Source organism: Camellia sinensis, unplaced genomic scaffold (assembly GCF_055761805.1).
Source record: "Camellia sinensis isolate YWXY unplaced genomic scaffold, ASM5576180v1 Unanchor1, whole genome shotgun sequence".
Classification (NCBI taxonomy): Eukaryota; Viridiplantae; Streptophyta; class Magnoliopsida; order Ericales; family Theaceae; genus Camellia; species Camellia sinensis.
The window spans coordinates 3,396,572-3,423,019 of NW_028128987.1; the positions used below are offsets into that span (position 1 = coordinate 3,396,572).

At 38.4% G+C, this 26,448-nt stretch overlaps 1 protein-coding gene across 1 annotated transcript in view; it reads right to left on the reverse strand.

Annotated features, from left to right (window-relative positions):
- The window catches only part of LOC145788629 (vacuolar protein sorting-associated protein 52 A-like), a 43,204-nt gene that overhangs the window by 13,916 nt on the left and 2,840 nt on the right, over nt 1–26,448 (reverse strand). Inside the window, exons 4-12 of the mRNA XM_082910874.1 lie at nt 24,091–24,148; nt 19,832–19,927; nt 19,150–19,251; nt 16,938–17,021; nt 15,167–15,247; nt 13,561–13,704; nt 11,887–11,978; nt 10,142–10,223; nt 159–341 (exon numbers count right to left, since the gene is read on the reverse strand). Of these exons, the coding sequence (XP_082767000.1) occupies nt 159–341; nt 10,142–10,223; nt 11,887–11,978; nt 13,561–13,704; nt 15,167–15,247; nt 16,938–17,021; nt 19,150–19,251; nt 19,832–19,927; nt 24,091–24,148 (922 nt within the window). The remainder of the gene's footprint in view (nt 1–158; nt 342–10,141; nt 10,224–11,886; nt 11,979–13,560; nt 13,705–15,166; nt 15,248–16,937; nt 17,022–19,149; nt 19,252–19,831; nt 19,928–24,090; nt 24,149–26,448) is intronic.

Below are 26,448 nucleotides of genomic sequence, written 5' to 3' on the forward strand. Positions count from 1 at the left end.
CTTTATTTGCTTTCAAAGAAAAATAAAATGTTACTGGGAGAAGGAAAAACTGAAAGCAATCAAAAGAGAATTGGTAGCCAGAAAATACTGGAGTCTACATTGTAAAAATGTTTTCAGAAACATAACAAAAATATATATCATTAGCAGCAGTATAAAACCTTTAGGATGTTTATCCTCTCTCCCAGAGCAAAAACAGCAGACCGGTTCTTCAGAGATTCTCTTCCTCTTGAAAAAAAACCTGTACTTCTGGCTTCAACACCTATCATATCACTAGATGTTACTATATCCAATTGCAATTTCTCCAGTGCTTGAATATAAGCACGTAAATGTGCACTTAAAACCTGCAGATAAAACAAGTAGTAAATTAGAACAAATGATGGCATAATTTCCTTTAACCAGATCCTCCAATGTAATTTTTTATTTTTTTATTTTTTATTTTTTTTTTTGATCAATAACAAAAGATTTTGTTGGTAAATCAAAAAAGGGAGTGAGGATAAGGCATCCTCTTACAAAAGGAAAATGAAATACAAGGAACATAACTAAACCAAACCAAGCCTTAAGTCCCATCAAATGCGGTCAGCTACATGAATCTTTCTTCTCCGCTCGACTCTATGGCCATTTCGTTAGTCAAATTAAGGAGATTCATATCTCTATTTAGTATACTAGTCCACGTCAATCTAGGTCTATCCCTTCCCCTAACATTACCTTTTACCATCACTGTATCACATCGCTTCACCACTGCCTCTGTTAGTCTCTGTTGTATATAACCAAACCATCTCAATTTATTCTCTCTCAACTTGTCTTCTATCGATACTACTCCTACCCATTCTCAAATATACTCATTCTTGACTCTGTCTTTTCTAGTCTTGCCACACATCCACCTTAGTATTCTCATCTCGGCAACACTCATCTTATCTACATGTTATTTCTTAGTTGCCCAACATTCCGTCCCATACAACATCGCTGGTCTAATAGTTGTTCCATAGAACTTCCCTTTTAGTCTAATGGGTACTCGTTTATCGCACAGTACTCCAGACGCACTCTTCCACTTAAGTCACCCCGAAGCCCAAAAAGAAGTTAAGTGACAAACTTTATCCCACAAATAGTTCACTTCCCGAAATTTATCTTCGAACCGAGCATTTCTTTCCAACTATAGAACCTAAAAAGTTGCAAAGATAGCACAAGATCATAGCACTTTGGCTCTCTTCAATCCTCCGAAAGCGCAGAAATCAACAAGGAGCATATGCGCACTACCTTTTGGTGCCACCCACATAACATTCCTCCAAAGAAACAATTTGTGCCATAAATTCAAAGCAATTGAGCAATGCAAAAATAATTGATCCAAGGATTCCCCATTCTTACAACACAAAATGCACCACTGAAGATTCAAAAAACATTTAGGCCTCCGTTTCTGCAATGTATCTGTATCATTTGTCAGGATGCCTTTATGAACCAAGGCCCACATGAACGCCTTCGCATTTAGAGGAACACAAGCCTTCCAAATTCTTTTGCAAAAAAAAAAAAACTAAGGAACATGAGGATTATTGATAATTTTATCAAAAAAAGACTTATAAGAAAATATACCGGATGCGTGGAGCCCAAACCCTCTTACCCTCCAAAAGAGGAGCTAAAGAAAAACGATCAATTCTGGACAACAAAGTAGTCAGCTGTGAAGCGTCCCTATCATTAAGATTCCTAGAAAAATCAAAATTCCAAGATATTTGAGCCAAAAGTGAGGCAAGCCATGGAAGTAATAGAAGAATTATGAGACCAAGCCACTCTATAAAGATATGGAAAATCTAAAACAAAAGAAAATTGACCCGTCCAAACATCCTCCCAAAATTGAACGAGTTCCCCATTGCCCACCCTTACAGAAAGATAACAAGACCAAAATGTGTAGATTTGATAAATTGATTTCCAACTCAGATCCACCTATGAATCCTTACCATTGTCATGAGTCCCATAATTGCTTCTAATAATTGAATGCCATAGTGAATCACTCTCAATTGGAAATCTCCATAACCATTTGCCAAGAAGAGCAATGTTCCTAGCCACAATGTTACCAATAGCCAAACTCCCCTTCTCCTTAGGCAACGAAACTAAATCCCAATTAACCAAGTGATCCTTCTTCCCCTCATCCTTGCCTTCCTAAAGAAAACCCATCATTAACTTTTCTAATGACCATGCCACCTTCACTAGAATCTTGAACAAAGATAAGAAATAAATAAGAATACCACTCAAAACAGTCTTAACCAAGGTATATCTACCCCCATGTAACAGTAAAGACTTACTCCACCTTTCCAACCTCTTACCAATCTTTTCCCCTTCTAGATTTCAAAAAGATTCACATCTAGGGTTACCTCCCAATGGAAGACCCAAATACTTGAATGAAAGTGTCCCGATACCACATCCTAAAAGTGCCACCCTATTCTAAAGCTGGTCTTGCTGCATATTAATGCCAACCACACTACTTTTCTCCAAATTGACCTTAAGCCTTGAAATTATCCCAAGAAGTCTCAAAATCGAATAAAGATTAACAATCTGTCTTTCCTCCCCTGAAGAGAAAAATATGGTATCATCTGCATGTTGCAAATGTGTCACACTCTATCCCTCCCAACCTCTATTCTTGTAAAAAGACCTACTTCTCTAGCTCTATCAACCATGCTTCCCAACACATCAGCCATCAAAATGAAAAAGAAATGGGGATACTAGATCCCCTCGTCGTATCCCTCACAAAGCCAAAAAATATTACCCTGGTTTGCCATTAACTATAACTGACATATTACATGTCGACAAACATCCCTTAATCCAAGATCGCCACGGCTCACTGTAACCCTACCTGCCTATTACAAAATCCAAAAACTGTAAATCCACGTGGTCATATGCTTTCTCAAAATCCACCTTGAAAATAAGTACCTCATTTCCTAGACATCTATATTCCTCCACCACCTCATTTGCCACTAAGGCTACATCTAAAATTTGTCTTCCTTTCACGAAAGCCCCTTGCGCCATAGACACAATCTCCCCCAAAGATGTCCTTAGCCGTTTCGATAAAACCTTTCCCAAAATCTTATAAAGTGATGTAACCAAGCCGATGGGTCTAAAATCTCCAATTCTTGCTGCATTCACTTTCTTAGGGATTAAACAGATTGTTAAAATTTACCATCACCTACCACACACTTACCATCACCTACCACACACTCACCTACTACACTCACCTACACTCACCTACTCCTCACCTACCACCACCTACTCCACTACACCTACATCTATATAAGGAACCATTTGTAATAGACAGATACAACAACATAAATCAATCAATAATACAATTCTCTATTTCTCTTTATACATTAAATTTCTACATGGTATCAGAGCAGGTTTAGAACTTAGTATTTTCGCTTCCTCGGCGGGCGGCAACCTCACCTTAGCCGCCCGCCGGGCCTCAACCTAGTCCGCTAAAATTGTTTACACATACCTTTACTCTTATTCACCACCACATGTCCAAACCAGCCGCTGACTGTCCTCATCTCCCTCAGACAGGTCCTCAGCATCACTTTCCTCATCATTTTCTTCCTGATCCTTCCCGCCAGAAACATCATCAGCAGCTCCTTCCTGAGGCTTTGAACTCCCAACAGCAGCAGCAGGCTAGAACCCAGCCAAGTCACACTCAGATATCTTTCGGGGCTAGCAAAAAATCATCATCGACAGTCCCACAAGGACAGTGGTTGGGTCTCCCACAACTTCCATCTCCAAGGGTGGTGGTGCCAGTGGAAGCCCGAGGACATCGACCTCCACTTCACCACCTGGCCATAAACCCACCACTTGTTTCAACAGGAACCATTCTAGCTCCTCCCTATTAATGTTAAGATTGCTGAGGTGAGGGAGGCATTAGAATCTGTTACGGCAGAACAGAAGTATTTGCTAGCACGTGATACCCATCACCGTCATAGTCGGGATGGTGCATCAGATGCAGATCTCAGCATCCTCCCAAAATACAAACTCCAAATCTCTTGCTGTAAGGAAAAGCCTGGCGTTGGAGGAGCTATTGAATTCGCCGTCTGATGGTATATCGAACCTTCGCTTCTCCAATCACAGCTCCTCCAATGGCGAAACTGGAGCAGAGCCAAGGAAGCTCGGTCGCTACCGATCTAGTCTCCTTCTTGAACGCTGCTCCCACGGCTTTTTACGCCATAGACGAAGCAAAGAAATGACTGAACAGTGCCGGATATGAGCAAGTTTCAGAAAGAGAGAAATGAAGGTCTCTGCGAGTGCGAGTGCGATGGTAGCAGTGTTATTAGGGTTTGTTGTTCTCCTCAGCTTCGTCGGCCAGCTCTCCTCCGCACTCTACGTCACCATGAACGACGTTGAATGCATCTACGAGTTCATCTTCTTCGCCGGCGATGCCGGCAACAGCAACTTCATCGCCGTCGATCACCACGTCTTCTGGAACTCCGTCCGGCCGCATCTGGGGCTGCCATGGTTGCCGCTCCACCGTGTCCTCGTCTTCCCCTTCCTCCGCTGCTAGACTCGGCGGTGGTTGCTTGAGCGTCGGCGACCGGAGAACCCCGTCGAAGTCGTCTCCATGCGAGATGACAGTTTCTTCAATGGAAGACACAGGGCATCCTCTCTCTCGGACAAACCACACACGGCTCTCTAGCAGGGTTTCTCTCTCTCTTTGAGGAGGGCACCCACTCAAGTTCTCTCTCTCTCTCTAATAATCAAACCCATCTTTTACACTGCCCCATATATATATATATATCTTATTATTTTCTTTTATTTTATTATTTTTGTTTTGTCAAGAGGGGGAACACGTAAAAAAAATAAATAAATAAATAAATAAATAAATAAATAAATAAAATACAATAAAAATAAATAAAAACACACAAACAACCCACACTTTCCATATTTGCAGTACACCCATCTTTTATTCATCTCTGGGATCAACCCCGATCACCATTTTACACACCAAAAAACAAAAAAATAAATAAATAAATAAATAAAAATAAAAAACAAAAATAAAAATAAAAATAAAAATAAAAAATTACATCACCCACAAACACCCACCTACAGGCGGAATTTTTCTTCTCTACTCTGCTGCAGGTCTCTTCTTCTTGCCTCCGTCCTGGGCGGCCCTTGACGGTGTTGCCTCCGTGTTTCCCATTCCACTGGGCACGATCACTCCACCATAGTCCTCCACTGCAGCATATGGCGGACCTCCAAATCGGAACATCACGGTGGCCTTCCGCTTCAGCTCCTTGTTTTCTGCCCTTAGCACGCTTATCTCTGCTCGCGCATCCTTATACATGCGTTGAAGCAGAGCCAGCTGGGAGTTTAACTGCTGCACCTCATTTGCCCTACTCTGCAGCCGGTGCGACAAGTTTGTGACCGCCGTCATGCTTTCCACACATGCCTTCAAAGTATATTGATTGGCCTCCACATCTGACTGCACTGCCATTCTTTGCTCCACCGACCGCATCGGAAAGTTCAACGGAGCAAACTCCGGGGCGCTTGGTTGAGTTTCCAGTGCCACCGCACCAGTTCTCTCTCTCGTTGACTCGTTGAGGTCGGGAAAGAGGGTGAGCAGCCCGCGGGAAGACGATGAAGCCATTTTCTAGGCACCAGAGTGTTACACAGTATCTCTCTCAGAATTCTCTCTCAGAAAACAGAGTGTTACAGAATCTCTCTCAGAAATCTCTCTCAGAATATCTCTTGCAGGTTTTTTGCCTCAGCCTCAGCCTCTGTCTTATAGCCGAGGCAGCCACGCGCATCGCGCGCCTCTTACCACCAGCCGACAAACGGGCACGCAAGCCAAGGCGCCCACGTGCCTCGCCATCATGTCCGGCACACCTTTTGATGAATTGGGCACGCTTTTTGATGGCACGCCTTTTGACAAAATTGGGCACACCTTTTGAGGGTGCCACTTTTACAAGGGTCCGACAAGACTCTGTAAACTGTCCCGACATTGATTCCGGTTAGCTCCTTCATGGGTCCGACAAGACTCTGTAAGCTGTCCCGACATTGATTCCGGTTAGTTTCTACAAGGGTCCGACAAGACTCTGTAAACTGTCCCGACATTGATTCCGGTTAGTTTCTACAAGGGTCCAGCAAGACTCCGTAAACTGTCACCACAACTGTCACAATACTGTTCTGCTACATCGGTCCGGCATGACCTCGTAAACTGTCTTCTACAACGGTCCGACATGACCCCATAAACTGTCTTCTACATCGGTCTGACACCCCCATACAGTGTCCTCTACAACGTTATGACACCACCATACAGTGTCCTCTACACCGTTATGACACCACCTTTCAGTGTCTTCACCAACGGTCCGACATGACCCCATAAACTGTCTTCTACATCGGTCTGACACCCCCATACAGTGTCCTCTACAACGTTATGACACCACCATACAGTGTCCTCTACACCGTTATGACACCACCTTTCAGTGTCTTCACCAACGGTCTGACACGACCATACAGTGTCTCCTATCCTCTTTTATTTTTATGTATTTTCTTGTTTTGTTACTCTCTCCAAACTCAAGTTGGTTAGTTTCTATCCTCCTTGAGTTTGCGGGGGGCTGTTAAAATTTACCATCACCTACCACACACTTACCATCACCTACCACACACTCACCTACTACACTCACCTACTCCTCACCTACCACCACCTACTCCACTACACCTACATCTATATAAGGAACCATTTGTAATAGACAGATACAACAACATAAATCAATCAATAATACAATTCTCTATTTCTCTTTATACATTAAATTTCTACATGAATGTAGCATTTGAGCTCAAATTAACAACCCCTAACTCATGAAATTTCAAAAAAACTCTCAACAAATCCCTTTTCACTACCTCTCAACCGTCCTGAAAAACGGCCATGGAGAAGCCATCCAAACCTGGAGCTTTGTCCCTTTCACGATCAAAGATTGCCTCTCGGATTTCCATTTCGTCAAATCGCCTTTCAGGCCACACTGCAATTGCCTGATCAACAGGTCCCCATTCAAGTCCTACAACCCCCGGTCTATTCATCCCCTCCTTCAAATAAAACTTAGAATAAAAGTCATAAATTCCACTAACAATATGATTCTCCCTCTCCTCAACTACCCCTGGCTCACTTCTAATTTGTTTATAAACTTCTTCTTTCTTTTTATATCTACAACCTTGTGAAAAAATTTTGAATTGACATCCCCTTCCTTCAACCATTTGACCTTTGCCTTTTGAGCCCAAGAAATTTGCTCCCTAAACACCAACTCTTCCAATTTCAATCTCAACTCAAACCTTTCACTTCTTAATGACTCAACTAAACCCCCCTGCAACTCCAAGGTATCTACTTCTTCGATTCTGCGCATCAACCTCCTTTTTTGAAATCTCCAAATTCCCAAAAACCTCCTTATTCCAGCACTTCACGTTTTCCTTGACCATCTTCAATTTTCTCATAACTTTAAAACCTTCCCATCCATGACAACTAGCATTAGACCACCATTCCTCAAAATTTCGTTTAAAAGATTGATGCTCTAGCCACGTGTTCTCAAATTTGAGAGGCCTTGGTCCCCATTTTAATGGGCAACCCCTCAATCACAATTGTGAATCCGCGCTCTCAGATGTTCCATAATCCTCCAGAGCTTGCAACACCTCATGAGCTTCAAAACAACCCTCTTCCACATCATGAATCAGATTTTCCAAAGCACTATTGACTTCTAGAAACTTGTCATCCACAACCTCTGGTATCACATTTAATCCCTAAAAATCCCCACCTAATCTATCCATAGTATCTGCCAACCCTAACTGTGTTTCCTCCGTAGTGAGAGCATCATGAATAAGCGTCGGAAAACCTTGAGCGAGATTGATTGACACTGTCGCTTCGCAAAATGGGAGTCGTCGCCTCTCCTCATTTGCATAGCTCCTTCGTACCCCGTCTTTAACATCAAACTCGAGATCTCTAATTCATGAGGCCAAAGGATTGGAACCAGGTGATTTACCCAAACCCAGCCCCGAATCCTCCATCGGATTAAGAATAAAGTCCCTTGGGCCCTCAATAAAAGCTGGGCCACTTGGGCCCTCAATGAGTGCTAGACCCCTTTCCTTTTGAATAAGATTATCATTTGGGCCCAAATGATTAATCCACAAGGCTGATTATCATTATTTGTAATAACCAGGTTATGGGTTGAGCCCACTCTTTGTCTAGGCCCATCGTAATTAAAAAAAACCAATCTGACTACCCACTTCGACCCTTACTCTTCTTCCCCCACCGTTGTCTCTCACCTCATTCTATCTGCCCAACTGACTCCTCACCTCCCCTTTCTCCAGCGCTGGAACCGACTGAAAAATCTAGTCAGAAACTCCATTGCCTACGGTCCTCCCATCTTCTTACAATGGCGGCAAATCCTCAATGGTAGCTGGTAAAAACCCATTATCAAAACCTCTGACTTTCAACCTCGTCTCAAAGAGATTCCCAAAAGACTTGGTTCCACAATCCACATCAATTAGACCACCACACATCTTCCCAATCCTTTCAAAAGCCATGTCATTCCAGAGATTGAAGGGCAAGTCACAAACAGAGACCCATCCTCCACTTGAAGCAATGACATTGGGCCTACTGTGCAACTCATCTTACCAACTTTCCAACTTCACTGCAATGCCCTTATCAAAGTAACACAATCCCTAACCACCATAGTCAGCAGCCTACTCAATGCTATTTGCAAAAAACAGAGCTCGGTTTAATTGAAAAGGCCTAAGAGCAATAGAAGCTTTAAAAGAACTGTTTAGTTCTTTCTCAATCTGTGCCCATTCATTGAAGAAATCAGTTCTAGTGCATACCACCACCTTACGCAACTCAAGAAAGGAGCTACACCTTCCCAAGATAGCTGATTTAGACTTGAGCACATCTGCACACGAAACTCCCCTGTTTGCCCCTGTTTTCTGATGATTGGCCAGATTCACTTGTGTGTCTCCTCTGAAATTCCTTGATAAATCATGATCACTTTGATGCTTTCCTCCTCCATCTTTAGTCCTCATCTCTCTTTCATCCTCCTTAACCTTGGTATCTCCATGGATAATTCTTTCAAACATCTTAGCCATTGCCGTCCACCCTTGACCATCAACCCCTGCCGGAATTATAATGTTATGTTTTTTTTTTTCCAGCCTCCCATTTAACATCTCAACAAAGACACCATTCTTGTTGCTCAATTTCTGAAGACAAAAAATTGCTGAACTACAACTATACTAGCTGAAGAAAAATCGATTGCTGGGCCAACTCCAAACCCGCTGCAAAGCTTACATTGCCCAAAAGACAACCCCCAAACCTATCTTCAAAGAAAAGCTTCTCATTCGATTCCTCTCAATGATCTCCACTAAACCCCCTCTGGACTCACTATCACTTGGATAATGGTAAGTTTATATTCAACTCGTAATTCTGAAGCTCTCCTGCTGTAGACTCTCATTCTCTCTCTAGATCCTCTAATGTAATACCCCATGCATTGTTGACCCACCTAGTCCCAATGTCCATTCCCACTAAGCCAGGACTTGAGTTCCAGTCTTGCATGTGCAAGTTTTATCCAGGACTGGGGGACTAGGGCTTCGCAATGAACTGGACAAGTGAGACACCAGTCATACACTTGACTAGTCCCATTAGAATAGTATGCCACTAAGTTACACTACTACCTCCAACCAAACATGGCCTTAATTACGTTGGGACATATTGACCCCTCCTAATTGTATAAATAACTAACCTAATATAAGGACTAAGAGATTAATGAAGTAACTAGTGGAGAGGTCTACATGTTGCCACCTCATCAAGAAGAGTTCAGTGGACATCCAAGGACTTGACACCTCATCCCAGCAATGAATGTGACTATTAACAGTCTCAACATAAGTTTCCTACAGTTTTAATCTTCCCTTGAAATTTGTATTGTCTGCCCATGCCTCCAACCCAGCATAAGGTGCCTCCATTAAAATAGAAAAACTATAACATATTACAACATTCATTATGAAATTGGCAGGGAGTACTTTATGGTCATTCATAAAAGACAATATGAACACTCCCAGCTCCTCAGAGACATGAAAAAATGTAATTCACTCTTAAGCATGTAAATCTTAATTAGAAGTTTTAAAATGATTCCCATGCATTTACCTTGTTCATTGTGTCAATATATGCTGCACGAACCTCAACATACACCTCCTTTCCGTGCTCCTTGAGAAAGGAAATAACATACCTACACATCAAGTAATCTCACACTGATTTACTCCAATGCTAATTCATCCAGATATTAAAAGAGCCAACATGTAACCTTAAGGCATTCCCACTGACAAAGTTAAAATTGGTCAGAAAGAAAACAAAATACAGCTGCAATGACAAAATTAAATAAGTTTTCCCCTTGCAAGGTACTTTATTCACCACACTTTTTCTCAGTACACACCGTTTGTATTGCTTGAATATCAACTTCCAAACAAAGATGATATCAACTTTATCCAAACAATTGATCTTTGTTCGGAAGTTGATATCCAATGGCAGAAATGGTGTGCACTAAGATGAAGTGTGGTATGGAAATAGAATTACCCTCACTTGCACACAATAATAATATAAATGTGACACTTACATCCTAGCATGTCCAAGTTAGATTATAACTGTAGATCACAATTTTCTATGATGTTCATGAGCTGTGCTCAAGCCTTCTACTTGGCCCAAACTGGCTCATGAACATGATAAACCAGGAGCTAAAATAAACTTGATTACACCATAGCTAATAGTGCCTAAACAAATTTCACAGGCTTCAAGAGCCCAAACCAAAATGTGCAGACCCCATGACAACTGCAAAAGCTTTTTGGTCCAATGGGAAGCACCCAACATATTGAGTTAAGTCCTAATTTATATTGATTCGAATTTACTATACTGCAAGTCATATTTATTTGTTTTATTAGGGTTTGGGGGTCAAGAATATTTCAGTAATTTGGATGGTGTAGGAGCCTCAATTGAAAAATATTTGATCTATGAACCTGGTGGGTTGCATTTATAAGTTGTTACCAAAAGTCTTGGCTCTCCGTTTGAGGAGGATTGTTGGAGGCTCCTTTGACAGAAAAGACAAATTTTGGATGCAATCCTCATTTCTGTTGAATAAAAGTTTTTCTCCTCCCACTGTAGCACAGCAAAGGAAGAAGCAGCAGCTTGAAAGAGTGAAGTAGGAGCAATAGAAAAGAAAACGAAACCCGAAGAAGATGAAGCGACAATGAAAATACTAAAACTTGAAGAAGAGTAAAAGAACACGATGTAGGAATGAAAAAGAAAAGGAAACTCGAAGTACAGAAAAAAAATGAAATGATAATGGAAGAAACTAAAACTTGAATAGAAGTAACAGAAGAACAGCAATGGAAGATGAAATAAGATTAGCAAAACAAAAGCAGATAAAAGAAAAAATCAGCAAAGAAGAAGATGCAAAGAGAAGGAAATCAGCAAAGACTATACAAACAAGACATCGAGCTCTCAAGTACTAACAGTAACATTTTTTTATGGGATTCAAACACTAACTTCCGCTCCACAATAGTTCCCATATTGCCACTGGGCCCAATACACCAGTTCCAAATAATAGGAACTTAATAGCTAGTAAACTTAATTCCAATAAACAACCAAGTCATTGACTCATGATGAATTGACATCATGAATGACATCGTAAATTTCTGACTAGATCGCATACAATAAATGTACCAGAACTAAGACAAATAACAAAATAGAAGCAATAGCATTGAAAAAACATATTATCAATGAAAACATAGCCCCCTAATGGCCAATGAATGTAATATTAATCAAAGAAAATTAAACAATATGTAAACCACATCTCCAAATGATATAAGCACCATTGTGAGGGCACAGAGACCACTTACATATATTTTAGAAGAACACTCTGTTGAAGTATCTGGATATTTGTTTTGGGTTTTCTCAATGCATAAAGCTTCTGAACGATGAACTCAAACACCTAAAGACCAGGAAAAGGGACATAAAGGGGGGGAAATTATTTCATATTACAGAAAAGCAATTTGTATATATTAATGGACAACAAATGTTTAGCACCCTATGCAAGACTAACATGAAAATCATCATCAGATAAAGATATCTGAATTTTAAAATTGCCAGCAAGAAAATTATGGCTCTGCTGCTCTCAGTGAATAGAGCTATAGAAGTAACTCCTAGAACAATATTAATAGTCTGGTCCAATTTGTCAAATCATGAGACAAACTTTTTTGATGCTGATAAAAAATAAATAAAAGGGAACGACTTACTTGACAAGATTACTCCAACATCAAGTAATACAAGGTTAAATAAACCAAAATTACCAAAATAATCCAGAAACAAAAAACATATAAAAATAATATTCTAACCTAAATCTTAAAAAAGTACTTTAAGATTCCAAAATAACATAAATTATCCAGCCCCATAGTACCTCCACGTCAATAATTAACTGATTTCTCCATAATTTCATTTTCCTTGTACATCTCATGATCCACATCAAGATGTGGAGAAGGGACTGGTTTAGAAAGTTCCACATCAATTTTCATGACAACTTGCAGTACTGAAAACCATTCATAGAATAAGCAAATTTCCTTTAGTAAAATGTGATAGATAAATCAAGATCAAATTCGAAGATGAAAATAATCTTTGGATTTTGATAGTCACTTCTCATTTTAAGGAGAACTTTGAAAAAGACAAGTTTTCGTTTTCTATTTATTCCCATCATCCTAAAACTCTAAATCACAAGTTTCTTTTGATTAAGTGTTACTTTGATTTTTGTAGCAATTGGTGTAGGGATTGATGACGTTGCAGGGGATTTGGTGATGGTGCCAAATCAAGAAAGAGATTTCATTAGAGAGAGAAAGTCCCAAATTGGGATACAACAGCTCTCAAGCTCCAAAATATTCAATATAAAAAAAAATATCATAATCTGAATACTAGAAGGGCCTAACCACATGTTTATAGAATAAAAGACACAACTAACTTTTATGATACTAAAACATAATCACCATACTAATTCTAACTACATCATTCGGATTGCATCCGCAAAACATCCAGTCTGCAGATCATCCTTAATGAATCTAGTCTCATCAAAAACAGGAAATTAACTTTAGTTCATCTACCAAAAAATTAAAAAAAGAAAAAATTTATTAAAAAAGAAACATCAAGGCTGTAAGTTCAACATGATTGCACTGATCACTCAGATCTTTCTTGATAATAAAATATAAATGAGTTTGTAAAGTAAAACAAATGTAGTTACTATTTACATGTATTATGCATATACATAAATATTTATTTGGGGTCATGTCTCTGTCTGTGTTGTTGTGACCTGATCTTTTTTTAAATTGTCATGTTGGCATGTCCGTATTGTGTCATATTTGTATCCAGTGTTCGTATCTGTGTTACTTAGGGAGAGGTATTAAAAGCACATCATCTAAAAAGAAATATAAGATTCATGATAATATGAAGGTCAAACATAAAGTTGCACACATATCTAAATAATTATAGTTATCAATGCACATGTTACTTTACTTCATATACTCAACAACCTTTGAGACTGCTTTCTGCCGAAGTCTTTCTAGTTCAGGCTGAACATCTCTTAGAGCTTTTGAAGTTTTAACCATGACATCCGCTTCAACAAACTTCAGCTTCGTACTCAGATTCTCAAGAGTTCTCATATATTCATCATTAACCTAAAGATGAATTCCAAAGCAGTTAGGTTAGTAGCTTTAATGAAAACATCAGAAACACAATAATTCCACCTTTAATGGCCAAATCATCAGCAACATGTACTGTACACTTCAGGAAAACTACAAGCATATCTAGCAAAGCTAAATCAAGAAACAATTCCACATAAATGCACAAGTGTGTGCCCCTCCCTCGAGCTGCGTTGGTTAGCAGCATAAGGGTGCCCTTTAGTGAAGTATTAGGACTAGGAGATGTGCACTCAGGGTGGTGAGGTTCACAGCTGAGCTGAAAGAGTGTTCTGAGTGCACTGAGTGAGAGACCTAAGAGTTGCCTCATGAAGAATGAATTGCCTTATAGAGGGATGGCGGCCTCACGGAGGATGGCTTCTTCATGGAGAATGGCAGCCTCATGTGGAAATACCATGGTGAGTCATGTAGGAGATCTAGATACATGTACTTAATGTAGACCAGCAGTAGGTAATGGTTTTTTATTTTCTTTTCGGGTAAGTTACACTTGTCCCCCTGGATTTTTCATTTTGAATTTCACTTTGCTCCCCCACTTTTAAATGAAAAATGGACTGAAGTGGAATTGAGTGAAAGTAGATGGGTGAAAGTTATACAGACAATTACATAAGATGCCATATATTCAGAGGCATAAGCACCATCTAATTAGGTAACTCATAAATAGGAAACTGTAGAATTAGAAACTACCGGTAAAGATAAAAAAATCTTATTCAATCAAAATTCCTAATAATACTAAAATTTAACAATTCTTCAAATAATTGTCATCCCATGCCTTTGTGATGCCTATCATCATGCGGCCTCTTTCACAAGTATGCCTTGGAGATCTTTGAAATCAAGTGTATATACATGGAAAATAATTCAATATAGCAAATAAAGTTCTCATACTGTTCCTCTCATTGGCAGATTATTGAAGCTTTAATCATAAATAAAAGAATTACACAATATGTAAGATACAGCAACACACATTTTCTTAGTCCGCTCCATCTAAAAAAGAAAAAAAAGAGAGGGTAAATTACACTTTTTACCCTCCAAGTTTCATTCAAAATTTACTTCGGGCCCTCATTGTCTAATTGCAACAATCAAATCCTCAGACTTCAAGTCGTATTTCACTGTAGTCCTCTCATCACTCACCATTAAAAAAACTGGACAGAAAGCTCATGTGATGGCCACGTGAGCGTGAGCATGCTTTAAGGGCATTAAAGGAAAAAATTATGAAACCTAGACTTTGATGATTAATTGTTGAATATTGAGAGTCATTTTGGAAGTGTAATTTCCATTTATTGTTCTTCTTCTTCATTATTCTTTCTTCTATTCTTCTTGTCTGAAAGCCCTAGTTGTGTTCTTGTGCCATTTCCGTCTTTCTGGCCCTACACCACCGCAACATTAACAATATAAATTCTTTTTCCGAAAGAAAGTGCATATGAATCAGTAAAATCATAAGTACCTCTCCATCTACAATTATGTCGATCATCCTTGGTGGGACAATAATATCTTCAACAAATTTTGCCAGTTTTGATTCTGCCACCTGTTAGACAACATAAACCAACTTCTAGAAATTATCATTCAAACAAAAAGTAAAGAATCGAGAAGATTGGAAAAAATTAGAAAATCAATATTTAAAAAATAATAAAAGAAAAAGACAATAATAGAATAGCTATGAAGCACGGACACGGACAAGGACACCGACACGGGACACGGCAATTTTCAAAAAATGAGGACACAGACACGGCAGGAGACATGGTGAAGTTTTTTATTTTTATTTTTACATATTTTTATGTGTTATGTAGATTCATATTACATTCATCCTAAATCAAAATTAACAGACACTAACATAATAACTTTTAATTCAATAAATATAACCACTACATTTAAACAAATTAATAGATCATCCATTCACAAAAAAAGTCATAATAAACGATAACAAGAACAAAGACGAGAAGGGAAAAACATTTAACATCCAACAATATTCTTCACAAAAACACTAAATAAGAGAGGCAAAAGAAGAAAAAAAATTAAAAAAAAAGGTGAGTCCTGCCATGTCCCGATATGGACACGCGTGTCCCCGCCGTGTCCCTTACAAAAAAATCATTAAATTAAATACGTGTCCCGGGCGTGTCCCCGTGTCGGACACCGCTGTGGCACCGATTTTAGAGTGTCCATGCTTCGTAGTAGAATAGTAAAATGAAGGTTGTTGAACTAACAGATATGGATATATACTGCTGGATGGAGTTCAAATGGTACTTGAGAAAACTAAAGAAAAATAAGACAAGTGAATTATCAGTACGAAGTGATCTCAGGCCAAACCATTATTTTACTAGACTTTTAATGACTAAAAAACATATTTGGGCTCTGAGTGGTTTCATTTTGATTTGGGACAAAATTTTGGACCAAAAACCTACAAAATTGGACCTTTTTAGTCCAAACCACCTTGAACCAAAAGAGCACTAGAGAGTATCTGATTTGAAAAGAACAAAAACATAATAAGACATATTTGGACACATGTCTAAACATGCGTTGGGCATGCCCTACTAGGTTTCTATGTCCAAGAAGTGTAACTAATAGAACATAAGTTTCCCACTATTGCACCCTAATAACACATCAAGAACCTAAATTAGTGACATGATATCTCCGATTGCGGTCCAAGAGTACTCCAGAACACACAACAAAAAACATATTACATTAAAGATAAAATAGAAAACTTTAGTATTTTCCTTGAGCAAGTGAGTGTGGCCCCAGGTTGCTGAGCACAAGGCACCAACTGTATAATAACTACTCATACGTATGCTGCAGAACCTGAAGCCACGAAATATTGCCACTTCTTTCATGATGACACTTACAATTTAACCACAAAAGGAATGTAAGCATAAATTGGACAAGACCCACTAACCCTACATTGCACTAGAGAGAGAAACTATTGCCACTTCTTTAAGATAACAATATCCTTTACAAGGCACATTGACCTTCAAGGCACATAACAATATCCACTTCTTTACGTGCCTTTCGATAAGAGCTGTTTCTTCATGAATTCAGCATAATGCAAATCCAACTGAATGACATCAGTTCTTTGAATGAATGCATTACAAGATGATGAGCACATTCTATAATATATAAAAGCAAATAAATAAAGAGCCAATTAATGCGGCTTCTTAAACTATAATTTATTAATATAAACATGATTTCTGGAACAATATACAGAGCTTATAATAAAAGTGTACCTTGCGATTTTTCAACTTCAGTCCCATATCCATCGACTTCTCCTGAAGAACTTTTATGTCTGAACTTATAGAGCCAATCTCAGCCTAGCACATATTCTCTGGAATATTAGTAATTTTGATGACACAAGATTTAAGGTAACAAAGAGTAAGCAACAGAGAGAGAGTAAAAATGGAAACATTCTCATTCCCTGTGAATGAACCAAAAATAAAATAAAATGAATAATAAAAGCCAGCAGATTACCAAAAAAGAAAGGGGGAAACAAAGGTGTTCCAAATTTTCTGTCCAGTCATTAGTTATTTTTTCCTTAGAATAATTTAGATCCATAGAACCATTTAGTCCACATACTCTGTGGGCATGATATGCTTAAACAAGCAAGGCTATCATGGGCCACATGTTAGAAATTAAAGATTTGCTAGGGGCAGTTCATCTGGTGAACCCCTGGAGCAAAGAAATTTAGTGTGGTTGAATTTTCTTTTTTCCCCTGGCTTCCTATTGTTAGTAAGGTATCAGCCATCAATAACACTGTTTTGAAATAAATGTATTGCCTTCTGTGTCTTTGAGTTGCCCTGCGACAATTGCAAATTATTAATACCTCAATAAATCATCTACTTAAGTAGACAAGGATGCTGACTTGCCCTTCCCAGCATGCATAAACAAGTACCACAGAATTGACAGCTTAGAACAAAAAAAAGAGCTTAATATTGATATATAACAGTGAGAGAAAGCAACAAATCTAAAGCAATAAAAGCAGGAAAAGAATGTTCCCCATCCATCAAGTAAACTGGAAATGGAACTAGCAGTCTAGGATATAATGCATAAAGGTTTAAATGCAGCAATATCACAAATAATTTGTAACTTTGAAAGGAGAAAAGCTGTTTGTTGTACATGAGAAACACTATATATAATACAATATAAAGGGGATTTATTATGAAATCCTTTTTCAAGTACTTGTATTCCAATTAGTCCATAAAATATTCTTGTATTCAAATTAGTCCTATTATTTTAGACATTTAATCCACCAAATCCTAATTCTGATATTTAAGGTATTTTATGAACAATTTTACCCTTACAAATATTTTTTAAATGCTTAGCAATTTGGTGATGTGAAAATTCATATTTTACAGTGTGAATGTTCAAATTGACGTGTGAATGTTCACATTGACAGTGTGAACGTTCACATCAAGGAACATTCATACTGTTAATGTAAATATTATTGTTAGGGGTATTTTAGTAACTATGTCACGCATAAACATAAGAAAATAATTTTGACTAAGTGGAACATAAATAGGTGAAGAGGGATTTATGAATAAATGCCCCATAATATAAATATAACTAATTATTCATTAAAAAAAAAAAAAACTTACTTTCCATCTTTAAAAGTACTGAGAAGGAAAAAATAAATTGGGCTGTATACCTACTATCTGTGGGTATATGTATGCACTACATTGTTATCTGTCTTTTTTTGTAATAATCGTAATAATAATAATAATAATAATAATAATAATAATAATAATAACTGATGGGTTTTCTTTTCAATCTTAATTGAATTTTTATTCATCAGTTGTTATCATATAGTGAAACTTCAGAAATATCACAGCTTATGATTTTTGGATGGTATCCTAAAGACATAATAATCAAGTATAGGTCTCAAAAGAGGGACCGCCAGCAGTTTACACTGGTTTTCTGAAAATTGAGTTTTTTGTTTTCTACGTTTTTTTTTTATTTTTAGTAAATTTTTTTAATATTTTAAGAAATTTTTTTACTTTTTTGATGCACCTAATCTAAATGCACTTAAAAAGTATAATATTTGTGAAAAAAATCTTTAAAAATTGACTAAACGCCAAAAATGCAAAAAAAAAAAATACAAAAATTCAACACAGTTTCGTATTCTTGTTATTTATTGATTTTTTAAAATATATTTTACAAATATTTTACTTTTTAGGTGCATCTAAGTTATGCGCATCTAAAAAGTAACAAACAATTGCTTAAAATATATAAAAAATTCACTAAAAAAACAAAAAAAAAAAAAACTCAATTTTCAGAAAATCAATCATAAACCAAACAAGGTAATTGTTTCTTTTTCCAGCAAGAACATTGAGAAATTCCTATTCAAATATATGAAGTCCAACAATTCAAATTGCATGTTTATTATCGTTAGGAATAGTAAAGAACCAGTCACTATGTAAATGACTATAAGATGAGTTAAGGTACCTGAAATCCACTTAGTAGAGTTTCCATTTGTGACAAGATGCTGTCACAATCATGAATCTGATCATGAAGCGAGAGCAGATTATCACTTTCTTTTATATAATCCTGATATGGACACGGAAAGCACTAAGTATAAAGATATTCTACAGTAATGGAAAGAAGAAAGAGATACCAAGATACAATTAAAGAGCTTGCCCAACTGTCTCAAATGAAATTCAAATGAAATTGCATTTCATTTTTAGACTATGATACCGATGTAACAAATAGCAAAAAAATAACAATTTTTTTCTGCAAAACTGAGGCAATTTTTCTCAAACAGTAAAAAAAAATGGGAGTCCATGCGGTGTGACAAGAAGAGTTTGTTGAGGTTATAACATTGGCATGCTACATTAAAAATTTGCAAAGTATCTGCCAAGTGGAAGGTGGTCAAGAAGCTTATTTTCTGATATAGTAACAGCAAATTTTGAAACAGATAGCCACTTGGCATCAGGATTAAAGAATTTGTTGTTAACAAAGCAACAAGAATTAATTTACAACAAGCACCATGGCAGTGTGATTGAGAAAAGAAAAGATTTAATTTACAGTTTTCCCATAGATGAAAGCTCAAGTTTACAAGAAAAAACAGCTAAATTTTTATACCAAAACCGTTGGTTCCCAAGATGAAATCTGTAATCTTATCACCAACCTGAATCGACTCCAATTCAACTTGCCATAAATTGTTTTCAACACCCTTCGTATATTCCCGCAATTTCGTACCTTTAGACAGTATGTTTGCAACAACCTGTAAGACAAATAATTGAAATAGAAATAAATTACTTCCTTTAATTATTAAGTAACCAACTTTCCCAAATGCTTAAGTTGTTAGGAAATGGTCCCAACTATGTATATCAAGCTATATAACACCCTCCCTCACGTGCAACCCCGTCTCAACATGGAGAGACAAACAAAAGGAGAAGCAAACTGAGAAGAAGAAACCAAATGGGGAAAGAATACGAAATGCCAACAAAGAGACTTGAACCCAAGACCTCTCTAAACCTGAGCTCTAATACCGTGTTTTTTTTTTTCCAGAAGGTTCTCTAATACCGTGTTAGGTCACTAATTTTTCCAAAGGCCTAAGCTGTTAGAAAATGTGCCCAACAATGTATATCAAACTATCTAACATATATAAGGTCATGACCAGCAGAAGTTTATAGAAGCAAAGAAGCCATCCAGCAATCCTAATAATAAAGATCATATCAACTTTAGTGAAAATTGTGACTATATATAAGAAGGGAATTCAAAAAATGCCAAAACTGCCTACAAAACCTATTGAAGAATGTGAACGCTACATCTGATCAACTCAACAAAACATTATCCCAACTATTTAGGAATCAGGGCAGCTACATCAATCCTATTTTGTTATTTGGCACTGTCAAGGGCATTAATTTCAGTTAAATGCAGGCTACCACCTCCAAAACCAAAACAGGAGAGCAAACAACACTAGCATTCCGTTTTACTTTTAGTGACCACTTCCACCACCAGCAAAGGCTCCAGGCACTGGAAATGTCAACTTTCACAAAACATAGTTATTTTTGTTCCATCCATCCTTTTCTTGCTTTCTTTCTTTCTTTCTTTCTTTCTTCTTTTCCTTCCATTTATTACATTGAGGTATTATATTTTCCACCCATACAGATGTCATAAAGGGCTGAAATGGGCACCTCGGGGTAAGGGAAAAAGTTCAGGTAAGATAGTGTAAGAATTTATGTATTATTGATTGATTAATTGATGATGATATGTTATATTTATTACAATGATTCATGATTCCTATATATAGAAGAGGGTGAGTGTGTAGTAGGTAAGGAGTAGGTGAAGTGGAGGTGGTAGTGGTGTAGTGGGTTAGGTTTAGTGGAGTAGGTGAGGTGGTAGTGGTGTAGTGGGTTAGGTTTAGTGGAGTAGGTTTAAGTGGGTGAAGTAGGTGATAGGTTTTAACAGTCCCCCGCAAACTCAAGGGGGATAGGAACTAGCCAACTTGAGTTTGGAGAGAGTTACAAAACAAGAAAATACATAAAAATAAAAGAGGATAGGTGACACTGTATGGTCGTGTCAGACCATTGGTGAAGACACTGGATGGTGGTGTCATAACGTTGTAGAGGACACTGTATGGGGGTGTCATAACGTTGTAGAGGACACTGTATGGTGGTGTCATAACGGTGCAGAGGACACTGGATGGCGGTGTCAGACCGATGTAGAAGACAGTTTATGGGGTCATGTCGGACCGTTGTAGCAGATAATGTTGTGACAGTTGTTGTGACAGTTTACAGAGTCTTGCTGGACCCTTGTAGAAACTAACCGGAATCAATGTCGGGACAGTTTACAGAGTCTTGTCGGACCCATAAAGGTGTGCCCAATCTTTCAAAAGGCGTGCCATCAAAAGGCGTGCCCAATCCATAAAAAGGCGTGCCATCAAAAGGCGAGCCCAAGTCATAAAAAGATGTGCCGGACATGATGGCGAGGCACGTGAGTGCCTTGGCTGGCGCGCCCGTTTGTCGTCTGGCGTCAAGTGGCGCGCGATGCGCGGATCGGCCCTGGCTATTTAAACCAAGGGTGAGGCGGAGGCTGTGCATACCAGTCTGAAACCGCTGAAACCAACCCGTCTCTGAAAAAACTCTGCCTCTTCGGAGAGAGAAACTTTGGAATACTCTGTAACCAACCCGTCTCTGAAACACTCAGCAACATGGCCTCTTCTTCCCGTCCAGCTACCCAGAACATGGCCTCCTCTTCCCGTGGTCTGCTCACGCTCTTTCCAGAACTGAACGAGTCCACAAGAGAAATAACTAGTGCGGTGGCCAGTGAACCTCAACCAAACACCTCTGTGTTTGCTCCGTTGAACTTTCCGATGCGGTCGGTGGAGCAAAAAATGGCGGTGCAAACTGATATTGAGGCCAATCAGTATACTCTGAAGTCATGCGTGGAAACCATGACTGCGGTCACAAATTTGTCGCACCGGCTGCAGAGCAGGACAAATGAGGTGCAACAGTTAAACTCCCAACTAGCTCTGCTCCAACGCATGTATAAGGATGCGCGAGCAGAGATAAGTGTGCTAAAGGCAGAAAACAAGGAGCTGAAGCGGAAGGCCACCGTGATGTTCCGATTTGGAGGTCCACCATATGCTGTAGTGGAGGAGCAGGGAGGAGGAAACTTGCTTGGTGGTCTAGGAAGCACGGAGGCAACACCGTCAAGGGCCGTCCAGGACGGAGGCAAGAAGAAAAGACAGGCGGCAGAGTAGAGAAGAAAAATCCCGCCTGTGGATGTGTTTGGTTGTTTTTTTTTTTTTTTTTTTTGGTGTAAAAATGTGATCGGGGTTGATCCCTGAGATGAATAAAATATGGTTTGTTGTGCAAATTGGTAAAGGGTTTTTTTTTTTTTTTTTTTTTTTTTTTTTTTTTTTTTTTAATATAATATAATAAAAAGAGTAATATATATATATATAAAATAAAGAAAGTTGGCTTGCACAGCTTTACCTGATACGCAAGCTGGGTTTTTTTTTTTTTTTTTTTATGGTCTTGTGTGGTTGTTTTTGGGTAATATAGTATAATAAAAAGAGGATGAGAAAAGAAAGAAAGTTGGGTAATGGAGACATAATGATGATGATAAAATAGGATGATAGGATTAAAATAAAATAAAATAAAAATAAAATGATGATGGGATTTAAGAGAAAGAGAATGTAGGTTGGCAATAGGCCCCTGCAAAAGATAGATGGTTGGAGAGTGGGAAGTTGCTCAGTTATTGTAGGCCACAACAGAAACGCTGCTGCCAATCCAGCTGTACCCAAAGCAATATTGAAGAATACAAGAAAGCTAGTGCTTCTGAACAAAGCAGTCTGTGGAATAGACTTTCCTTTGTAAGGGTAAAACAAAGACATCTGTTTGGTAGTAAATGCCATTGCACCGATTTGGAAGATTGATTCAAAACCACAGAATCGAAAATCTGATTCTGGATTCTCTGTCCATACCAATCAGATCAAGAAGCCCGTAAACCATCTAGGAAGATCGTTCTTTCTCTCTAGACTCTTCGATCTTGAGGTGCGGTCTGATTGCGAGTCCGATGAGGTTCGGTCTTATTTCCACCCCATCTCATGCTTTGTGGAAGGTGGATTAAAAAAAGGTGATCACAGACATGTTCTTGCCTCTGTGCTGACCATCCTCTTGCTCGAACACAATGCTCGGGACGCGACCCACCTTTCGTTCCTTGGCGGAGTACCGGCGGTGGAGGGTTCTGGCGAGGAGTTGGCGGTAGACCCACATTGGTTGAAGATAGAGAAGGTTCAGGAATGCAGAGAGGCTAGAGTATGGAATTTGTGGCAGCGGAGTGAAGGTATGTGTAGAGGTCCGGCGGGCGGCCAAGGCGAGGCTGCCGCCCGCCGGTGAAGCGGAATTACTAGGTTCTCAACCTTGCTCTGATACCATGTAATGATTTTATGTATTATTGATTGATTAATTGATGATGATATGTTATATTTATTACAATGATTCATGATTCCTATATATAGAAGAGGGTGAGTGTGTAGTAGGTAAGGAGTAGGTGAAGTGGAGGTGGTAGTGGTGTAGTGGGTTAGGTTTAGTGGAGTAGGTGAGGTGGTAGTGGTGTAGTGGGTTAGGTTTAGTGGAGTAGGTTTAAGTGGGTGAAGTAGGTGATAGGTTTTAACAGATAGCTTCTCACCAATAGTAACATGACCTAGATATAAGACTAGACTCTATTCTTTCTTTTTTTTAGCTGAATATGCAATCTTAAGTTTAGACCCAAAAACAACCTTTGTACTTTTTTTTAAGAGGAACAAAAATTAGGAGTACGAATGGCAAACTACAAAAGGAATGGGAATAGAGTTAAAAATAAGAACAAACTGAAAAAGTATCAACAAGATAAGCATGCAACAGCGACTGAAAAAGAAAATAATACTTCACTTACATCATCATTTTTACATTCTTCTAGCTCTTGCCCTAGTCCTTCAAGTGATATATCACCACTGTAACAACACAATCAAATATCAATTTAGGATGCCTAACATTAATAAAATTGGCCCACAAATGTTGGATTAAGTAGTAATTAAAAATGGAAGGACGATTATGTCAGGTTAAGAACACGAAGATGGATGCTGCATAACACAAGCAGCAATTGTTTCTTTTTTCTTTTTTTTGACTGTCAAGACATAAAATTGTATCAGATAATGTGCCAAGGGGGCACAACACTTATACAATCAAAGGAAAAGAGAAAAAGAAGAAAAAATACGAAAGAAAAACCCAACATTCCTACTACAAGCCACAAAAACCATCCACGCCCAATAACTGAAATTCTTCAATATCTTTCCAACATCACATAAGGTGCTTTATCAACTACTGACAGCGATTTCCTTTTTTCTCCACTGCTTTAGCGATAGCAAAAATAGATGTGATTTCCAAATGCTTCTCCTTGAATTGCCTCCTGAATTCTTCCATGAATATGACAAAGCACTAATAGTTTTATTAGATAAAATCACCCCCCCCCCCCCAGATGGGAGTGCTCCATCTGACAACTGACCTTGTTCTTGTCCTCACATTGTCCACTATAGGCTCACTCTCCTTTTGTACATCATAAATAACTGAACATTGAAGCCTTTTCAATTCCCTTTCCACCTAGATGATAATTTCCCCCTACCCTTATTATTCTTATCCTTGCATTCCTCATGAAACCCTGTGAATTCATTTCTCTTCTCTCACACCTTCACACCTACACCAGCCAATTCTCTCACCTTCAAAACCAATTATACAAACTGTACATTTACTTGCCAACCACCTTTATCATTAGTGAAAGTGAAAATTTCAACATTACCAGTACACCTAAACCACCTTCTTTAAAATTAAATGACCTCTAACATCACTATCAAATGAAATTTCAAATTGACTTGAACCCCTAGAGTCTTAAATCTTAATCCTCAACTAATACAGACCCCATTTCAGGCCCATGACTCTCCCCTAGGTACCAACCTTATCAGTCCCCACCAACTCCACAGGACCATATCCTTTTCCCCCTCCACCAAACCCCTCTCCACGAAATCCCCCAAACTACCATCCCACCTTCACCACTAGAACCTTGCTAAACTATCCCTAATTGAATATCAGCACCGCTCTGCTCAACATCAACAACCCCTGCCCTACTCTTTTCACGGGCAGAAACTCCCTATAGTTCAATACAAATCCAACTAGGTTTTTGTGTAATTTTTGGAGGACCACATATGTTCATAAAAGCCATGATTTCTAATGAGCAAGTTAAATTTATTTCGAAGAGTTAACTCCTACAAGAAGTCCTCTCTTTCAGCATGTGACTCCTCAAAAGATAAAATTCTGTTCACTCATATTGCCCAGTAATAGCTATTTTATCAAAAATGTAATATTCCCATGCCAGTGTGATAAAGACTCATTCAATTGTTTCTCTCAACATGAAGGCAATATGACACTAACATTATTGAAGTTTTGCACTAACTCGAAATACTAATGCACCAGCAACACTAATCCAGGCACCAAAAATAAAATCATATAGAACTCCAAAGGGTTGGCCTAGTGGTAAGGCCTTGGGTCTTGGGGGTGTGCTCCTTCCAAGGTTCAAGGATCGAAACCGCTTAAGTGCTAAAAAATCCTTGGGCCATCAAACTAGGGGAAAACCCTTGACTTAATCATGGTGCACTTGTGGGAAACTCCTTACCGAGGGCCTGCGCACCCCTGGAGATTAGTCGGGCTTTGATCCATACACCCCAGTGCCAATCAAAAAATAAATAAAAATAAAAAATAAAATCATATAGAAAACTAAGAACACCAATGCCACACAAGGAAAAGCTTCTTTTAAAAAATAAATAAAATAATAAAAACTTTATAGTGCTTCCTCAATTAAAATATTTGGAAAAGAAAAAAATAACATGAAATTTCAAAAATAAACAACATTCTGTCACTGTTATGCATGAGAAGAGAGGGCTTCGATTGCTTTTTTTCTTCTTATTTTTATTTTTTTCAAAAACCACCATAAGGATACTGATTGATTGACTCTAACACTCTTATGTGCCAAATACAGTAAATTAGAGGCAGAAACAACAAAGAGGACACAATCCACAAAGGATGGGTCAAAAATAAACACCACATCTGCATCACCAATAATTTATTTAGAGAAATTGGTATATTGTCTACATTAGCTCCAAAATATGTGGCACATTATAGAGGATCCCCTTATAACTTTTGCCTTTCCTGAAAACATATACCTCTGGTAATCCATAATAAAAAAGGAAAAGGGCAGATCACT